Source organism: Cyprinodon variegatus, unplaced genomic scaffold (genome assembly GCF_000732505.1).
Source record: "Cyprinodon variegatus isolate N-32 unplaced genomic scaffold, C_variegatus-1.0 Scaffold111, whole genome shotgun sequence".
Taxonomy (NCBI): domain Eukaryota; kingdom Metazoa; phylum Chordata; class Actinopteri; order Cyprinodontiformes; family Cyprinodontidae; genus Cyprinodon; species Cyprinodon variegatus.
In genome coordinates this window covers 907,121-915,597 of record NW_015150564.1, presented here as the reverse complement: position 1 = coordinate 915,597, position 8,477 = coordinate 907,121, and the positions used below count along the sequence as shown (strand labels likewise).

The following is an 8,477-nucleotide window of genomic DNA, read 5'->3' as shown; positions in this document are numbered from 1 at the left end:
CATCTGATTTGCCGTCACATTTCACTGCGTGCAGAGCCGCTACGTGGTTGTAGGAAAGACGCACAGCAGCACTCAGTGAATATTAACCAGCAGCTACTTCGATGTTTAAATAAAAGTTAGGAGACAGGTTGGTTAAAATAATTAGAGAAGTCACCGAAAAATCTATTTATTAGACAAAATTAGCTTTTTCAGCTAAAAGTGGCAACAGATTTTAAATTTATACAAGTTATTATTATACAAGTTTGTTCTTCTTTACTAGTTAAAAAAAAGCTTTGTTTCTCAGAGGACCATGACTCCCAGTTACAGGTTAAAATTAACACGTTTTCTTATTGTACAGATAGAATCAGACTGCAGAGCTTCTACATATCTTCAAATTTGGTTCTTTGCATCATTATATTAGTAAAGAGGTTCATAAATCTTTTTTTAAACAGAGCACAGAGAGAAATACAGAGAACTGCAGATTTAAAGGGGAAACAGATTTACTGGAATATGCAACATGCAATAAAATATATCTCCAAATTTACCAGAAAGTTTACATGAAAAGTATGCTATTCTATATTTAAAATGCAGCATTATCCAGATTTTTCTGAATGGATGGAATTGAAATTGTACTTCTAGGGATGCATGATATATCGATTTTGGCATCGGAAACAGCTGTTATTCTTTACTTTTTCATACATTAATGTTTTTGGGCCCTATATATGTAATGCACCAAAAGGCATCTCTCTAACATATATAAATAGCAGTGTGTTATGATTTTCTTGTGTTCTCAACAATAGGAAAGTATGCAATTAATATATGTTTGAGTTAATTTTTGTAAAATACAAAAACCTAATGAAAGCGTTCGGGTTGAATAACTGTAGGTCCATCAGCCACCACCCTTAAAGTGTCCCCACCTGCTTTCGTTGCATAGTTACACCCTTTTTTAGAATACTTATAGTTGTAGAATGTTAAACTAGGCTTCTAGTAATTAGTTTGCGAAAATAAACTTGTCTTCCATCTTTCTCAGGGGGAGCCGGGGCGAATGGGACCACCAGGAGCCCCAGGAGAGGACGGACAGAGAGTGAGTACTCCATCTTTGTTCAAACACTTTAAAGTTGCCCCATAGAGGAGGGTCCCTGACAGCTTTGCTTAAATCAGCTGTGCTCCACCGCCTCAGCCCCCAGGCACAACAAATGGGAGGACACTATGAACTGAGAAGGAGGAGGAGAGTTGGTATTTAACCTTTCCTCCCCTTTAACTAAATACCCTAAACTGCCACACCGCATCTACCTTGAAGGTGTAAAAGCCTCCGATTCAATCTCTGTCCAATATAAAGGCAGACTGGTGTTTTTATTTTGGCTTAATTTGTCAGAAACTGCAGCAGGGTTTAACTCTGGATCAATTTGTTTTTTTTTCTTAAGGGCGAAGATGGAGAGATTGGTCCCAGAGGATTGGCTGGAGAGAGTGTAAGACGGTTTTATCCACGTCCAATATTAAACAGTGTGCCTGCTGATTTAAATCCAAACTTCAGCCTTTATTAGATTTTATTCTATTTAAACTCTTTTTGTTGTTGCTTTTGTTTTGTTTTTTCTGCTGTTTTTTAGGGTCCCAGAGGTTTGCTCGGACCTCGTGGTCCTCCAGGACCTCCCGGAGTGCCAGTGCGTATCATGACATCAACCGTCTGCCCTTGTCCAACAATTCAGCTCTTGAAATCAATATGACATATCTTTGCTCATCTCTCCTCCTCAGGGCGTTGCCGGAGTTGATGGACCACCAGGTCCCAAAGGAAACATGGTACGCACTCAGCACCCCACTCTAATGTTCCCTTATCGGCTCCTGAGGCTGTGAATCTCTCAGGGTGCTGGCTGAGGTCTCCTGACTTTTTATTTAGATTGGACTGCCTGTGACTGGGGTTAAAAAGTGCCTGCAGGATGCACAGATGTGAGGTTAAAGGTCAAGTCCAGCACCTAGCAGTCCACAGGCAGAGCAGTTTAAGTTTAAAAGAGGAAGCAGAGGATAAGAATTTGGATTTTGGTTTTCCTCTTTTATATTAAATATACAATAAAAGTCTCAAAATCAAAAGCAAGATGGAATGGTGGATTGAGTAAAATGATTGAAACTCATGTACAAAAGTCTTACCAAGCAAACTTATTTCTAACTACATATTTTCTTGCTTTAATTCATATTTTGCAAAATAGAAACCCTCCTTAGACTACAAAAAGTTAATATAAACACATATTGAGTAAATTTTCACCCTGATCTCTTTTTTTTTTAAGGGCCCACAAGGGGAACCAGGCCCACCCGGCCAGCAGGGGATCCCTGGAACACAGGTAAAGAAATCAGACATAGATAATCAAACATTGTAATTTTAGGGCCAGATGCAGGGATCCAGAAAAGAAGCCTCAAATATGTACTGCAGGTTTTAATTGTAATTGTATTTTTTTAATGGGATTATTTAATAGAAATTAAGAATAGAAATTAAGATTTTTTTCCCCCCAGAATTTCTAGTTAGTCGAAACATTAGGTAGATTAATTAGATACTCAGCAAACTAATTCGTATTACATAGAGTAACAATGATGCTAAAAGCTGTTTTTAACTGATAAAAACACACATTTCTTAGCTTATATTTTAGCCAAAGGCTTATTCTCAGACAGCGACAAGCATCCTCCTCCTGCACAGCCTCCCCACCTGTTAGTGCCGTCACACTGATGTGTATGCAGAAGCACCAGCATACATCAGGTCGCCACTCTGTGCTGCACACACACAGGAGCTCATCCACAAATATTTAAATGCACCCGCTTCTACAAACTGAATTTAAATGAGCCGCAGACAAACACAGCTACACACAGTTCTGTACCTGCTCCACTATTTACAGCTTGAAACTCCTCAGTTTACTCAGCTTGTGTTTTTTTTCTTTTTGGCGGTGGTGGGGGTTAGTGTGGATTTGTTGCTGCTGCAGCAATGTGCTCATTTCCATACGTGTGCGTTCTGTTTCTCTAGGGGCTTCCTGGTCCTCAAGGTCCGATCGGACCGCCTGGAGAAAAGGTATGTTGTCTTTTCTTCTTATGAATTTGCACATTTCTTTGATTTTCTTATTAAAAAAGTATAAGATACATGTTTCTTTGCAATAAACTACTATGTGTTCAAAGTGGACATTATTACTAGAGGTTCAGCATTTGTCTGGATCGATACCATGCAAGGCAGTGATGATCTGTTCTAGCTGTAGTTGCAGAAACTCCAGTTCAATGATTTAAGCACATCTTGGTTCTGTCTGGCCCAGAGAGTTGATTTGTATATGAAATGCTACCGAACCAATTTGATTATTTTTTTCGTAGTCATCCCTTATGTTTGTCTCCTCCTCCTCCTTCAGGGACCTCAGGGCAGGTCAGGGCTTCCTGGATTACCTGGAGCTGATGGACCTCCTGTACGTGCTCACCTTATCCCCGTACCACACACAAACACATCCCCTATTTAAGATAATATAGTTAAGCCCCCTTCACTATACTGGTAAAGGTACATAAAAGAAGAATCACCAGAAAAATGTATATATTTGAGTAATTTAATCCAAATATAAAAAAAAAACCTTTAATTACTTTTAGCAGTTTAATGCTAAAATGAACTAACATTACCTAAAAATAAAAATGTAAAGCAGAGTGTTGCTATGGTAACATAATGACTCTCCCTCCCAACTCTAGGTTGACATTTACTGCCACACAAAGTCACAAAAACGTTTATAACTCAAGAAGCTGTTTACAGAGAGCTGTCTGCAAGCTTAATGCAGGAAAATTAAGTGGAGGACAAAAATGTGCAATCAACAGTAATTTATTGAGATTTATCTGTAGCTTCTGTTTCCAGAGACACTTTAGAGCGTTCCTTAACCTCTTTACTCCCTTACTTGAAAATTTTGTATTATTTAGAGATTTGAAGGGCCATTTTGGGTACAACCAAAAAGAAAAAATTCTACAGAAAATAAAAATAGAAATGTTTATTTTTTATATGTCGTCCTATTTTGTGCTTCAGTGCTTCATGTTTTAACATGTAACCTCATGTTGAAGTTCAGGGAGTCAAGCATTTTTCTTTGTTGTTTTTTTTTGGTCATATTTTTATCCCCATTTAAAAATTCAGCATGCGAAATTTAGTGATGAATACAAATAGTCTATTAATAGCATCTGTATCCCCTGTTCTGTTGTCATTTGATTGATTAAAATCCACTTATCTGTTATAGTTCTAGTGTTGTCACTCTGCAGAAAAAAGTTTATGGATGAAACTATCAACAAAAAAAATCCATTATTTTTAAAAGCACAGATTAAATTTGCAGGAGAGCCAGACATTTTAACATTTCTGTCTGCTAACCTGCTGCCATAAGTTTTGTCTGAGCATGGTGGACTTTGATGATGAAGTAAAACTTAGCTGGAAGATTTACAGAAATGTTTGAACTTAGATTTGGATTTTATAAAATGCTAGAAATATGGAGTCTGCTCAAAGCTTAAAATTAATTCAAACTTAAAAGTTGGAATTTTTGTATAATTTTGGAGGGAAAAAAATATTTTTTTTACAGCTGGAAGTTAGTGGACTGAGAAAACATAGCTCTGGTTTGTTACAGCTAAATGTATCGTTTTACTCCAGCTTTAACTGATTTGATTTGACTTTGAAACCATAAATGTACACTGATGTAAATCTAAAATTGTATTTATTGCAAAGGCTAAGTACATAAAGCTTTTGTATGCTCCTAGTTAGTCTACTGACCACAGAGAGAGTATTTTATAGCTCATGATACAAGAGCGCAACCTTTAGCTATTACAATGAGGAGCAGAGGCCGTATCCATTTATTGACATTTAACGAGCTAAAACACCCAAAACGACCTTAGAGATTTTAAAATGGTCTCCATTAGATATCTGAGTCAATTCAAAGAAAATGATCCAAATTGCTTTCTCATATTGCCATTGCTATTCTGGCACATTAAGTGACCATTTTAATTGTAAGGACAGCCTTGCTCATGATACAGGGCTAACCACGTATTTTGCAATAGCCAGCTGATGAGGTCACACTTATGTGTGAGAAAACCTGCAAATTTGACACTCTTACCTTTGACACAAAGTCAATATTTACTCAGCAGCTAATTATTTTAGATGATTCTTCTAATGTAGGAATGTTTTAATTCTGGGTCAATTGAAATTAATGATTTCAAACCAGAAATAAAAGGTTTTTCAGATGGAAAAACATTCATTTTTAAACATTATTAAACATTTTTCATTGAGTAGCTGACCTTCAAACAACATTACAGTAGGTGACTCTGTTATAAACTGCACAAATCACACAGGCCAAGGATAAATGACTGGATGACAAAGGATCTCATATATAATATATCTCTAATTTGGACACTAAAGAAATTATTAGCTATTTCGATTGTATTTAATAAAAATATTACATAATATTACATGCAGTAAACCTGGGCCTCTGGAACTTCTCAAGGGTTTGTTATTATGGTTTGTTGTTGCACAGAGGGATCAGCTGAGGAGGAAAACACCCTCAGCTAACAGCTCTCCTCCTCCTTCTAACACCTCCAATAAGAGGTGCCAGTCGTTCTTCACAGCTGAACATTTTCTGACGTAGAGGGAGGCTCAGAATATGACTTTCTGCTTTAAAACACCAATATTCAGCTACACACAAGTGACTGCAAATAGATCATTTAATGTTATTAAAAGTAAGAATTTAAGTATTTTTGCAAACTATTAGGAGACATTTGGGCTTGAGAGAAATTAGCCCACCAAGATCTAAAGGCTTGTTCACAGAAAAGTGTTTGATGTTTTATTCATGGTTTCTCCAGGATTAAATTAGGATTTTGAATTCAGTGCAGCTCTAACAGTTCCTACTGGTGGGAAAAGCAGATCTCAATTAACTCTGAACAGTTGCTACAAAACATCACGTTGTTCTGGGTGATGGGAAAAAAAACATTGCTGATTATTGATCATTGATTATATGATTTCTGATTAGTTTGACATTCTTTTCAGGGTCATCCCGGTAAGGAGGGTCCACCTGGAGAAAAAGGTTCACAGGTAAGAGACTATAAAAGACAATTAAAATCAATTAAGTTTATTTATATAGCAACAATTCCAAACACGTCATCTCAAGACACTTTACAATTCAACCAGATCATACAGTCAAATTTATTCAAAGCTGATTGTTTAGAGACATTTACTCAGAAGCAATCCCTCACACCGAGCATGCTTGTAGCGACCGTGGAGATAAAACTCCCTTTGAACAGGAAGTAACCTCCAGCAGAACCAGGCTCAGTGTGAGCGGCCATCTGCCGAGGCCGACTGACGGAAGCAGAGATACAGAAAGAAGCAGAGATACAAAAGGCAACTGTTAAAGGAAACACACAGACAAGCAGATGAGCCAGCTCCCACGTCAGAGGACGACTAGAGCACATGAAGCCAGTCACAGTCAGAGAGACAGGACTGAAAAACAGGCCGATCTCGAACATCTATAAACAAACGTGTTGATGGCAGCAGCACAGCTGATATTTCTCTCCAGGATGGAGTCACAGCCAAACAGGAATTGACCAGATGAAGCTACCAAGAGAAAAGAAGAGAGAGCATAACATCAGAGATTGAACTAAACCATACTGCAGAATGGGAGAATTGAGATGAAATGATGAAAAACGGTCCCTATGTCCTCCAGCAGTATAAGTCTATAGCATCACAGATGGAGAAAATATCTCAGAATAACCTTTGTATTTAGGATGAGGTTTAAGCAAGGTAGAGCCACAGGATAAATTGATTTTTATCTGATAATTCAATATAAAATGATGAGGTTCCTCCCAAATATGGACCTAAATAAATCCTTGAAGTTGTGCTTTGATAATTGGCACCAGTATGTTAGCTGGAGGACCTCTTAAATTACCTAGTAGATTGGGATCTGAGGAGTTTGGAGGTCTTATCATCATGCTTGCATGACAAGGTGCATCATTCAGTAGAGCCAACAAAGAACATAGTTTCCATGAAAGAAAGTCGATAGTTAGCAAAAAGACTGAAATAAGTGATGTGTTTGGCTGTACATGGGGATTACCAATAGCTGCCTAAAGCATCTGCTTCTGCAGACCTGTCTTCATCTTATAACACATTCATGTTCCTCTTGTTCCTCCAGTAAGGTATGCAAAGGAGCCCAGTAATTTATGTGGTGTTAAAGAAAACATTAATCATCATACCTACCCATTCCTTGGATAACTTTTGCTCGATTTTGATCATCAGAGATGCAGAGAACCTAAAAACAGCTCTACTTGTAAAAGATTCTCTCACTAACCAAGTCAAACTTGCTTAAATACTGAGGATGGAATTTTTTTCCTGCTTTTAACACCCCAGCTATTAGGGGTACATTTTATTTTGCTGTCTAATATGTACCATTCAAGAACTACTGTGCTGAAGAACCCATCATTGCTTATTTAATTTACTTTTCAGTAGTCACACTGCAAAACAAAATATTAGAAAAGTGTAAATAATTGAAATTTCCATTGTTTTGAGATGGTAAATAAGATAACTTGCTTATGAAATATGATGTTTTATGTGTATAACTCAATTATCTTATTTTAAGTTCAGAATACCTAATTATCTTAATCTAACAAACGTGCTTATTGCATTGATCGTATCTCTACCTGCTCAAATTAAGGGCAAAATAAATCAATTCTGAGATATTATAGCTATTTTAGATCAGTTTTTGCAGCACATGACTTTATGCCTGATCATCAGTTTAATGCTTCAGTTATTTAATCAACAGAGATAATTGATTTTCTATTCTAGCTTATCCTTTATTTATTCATTCAGTGTTTATTACTAACATTTTCGACATCCCCAAAAATTTGCAATCATTTAATAATTTGACAGTTATGTTCCAGTCTGCAGGGACTTTATCTGTAGATATATATATGAATAAAAATAGTTTCTGGAACCTGTTGCCTGAGTTGATTGTTGTACATTAAAATATTAGGCACAGTAAGTCTGAATCTTGTTAAAGAAGCAACTAGTAACTATTAACCATGCATGTATATTTAACACAGATACCTAAGCAAAGTTGTTTTGAAAAAGACAGAACCTAACTTCAACTTAAGACATTGAATGTTCAGTTTTTCTCTAAAATATGTATCTAATTGCTGCAGGGTCCACTGGGTCCTCAAGGTCCTATTGGTTATCCTGGCCCTCGGGGTGTAAAGGTAGGATTATTTTTGTGTTTTTAAAGAAACAGATTTTTCTTCATTTTATTATGCATTTTTTTCTGTTATTTTATAATCCTTCTCTTTCTGGTCCTGTCCTTTAGGGAGCTGATGGGGTTCGTGGTCTAAAGGGATCAAAAGGAGAGAAGGTAAAAATAATTGTATTGTAGGTTTTATTCTTCTTCTCGGTTATTGTTTATGGTATTTCTTTCTTTCTTTCTTTCTTTCTTTCTTTCTTTCTTTCTTTCTTTCTTTCTTTCCTTCCTTCCTTCCTTCCTTCCTTC

At 36.7% G+C, this 8,477-nt stretch overlaps 1 protein-coding gene across 1 annotated transcript in view; it reads left to right on the top strand.

Annotated features, from left to right (window-relative positions):
• col11a1 (collagen, type XI, alpha 1) overlaps positions 1-8,477 on the top strand; it is a 116,772-nt gene that overhangs the window by 40,863 nt on the left and 67,432 nt on the right. Inside the window, exons 18-27 of the mRNA XM_015374969.1 lie at positions 1,010-1,063; positions 1,404-1,448; positions 1,587-1,640; positions 1,732-1,776; positions 2,259-2,312; positions 2,984-3,028; positions 3,354-3,407; positions 5,996-6,040; positions 8,140-8,193; positions 8,298-8,342. Coding sequence (XP_015230455.1) covers positions 1,010-1,063; positions 1,404-1,448; positions 1,587-1,640; positions 1,732-1,776; positions 2,259-2,312; positions 2,984-3,028; positions 3,354-3,407; positions 5,996-6,040; positions 8,140-8,193; positions 8,298-8,342 — 495 coding nt within the window. The remainder of the gene's footprint in view (positions 1-1,009; positions 1,064-1,403; positions 1,449-1,586; positions 1,641-1,731; positions 1,777-2,258; positions 2,313-2,983; positions 3,029-3,353; positions 3,408-5,995; positions 6,041-8,139; positions 8,194-8,297; positions 8,343-8,477) is intronic.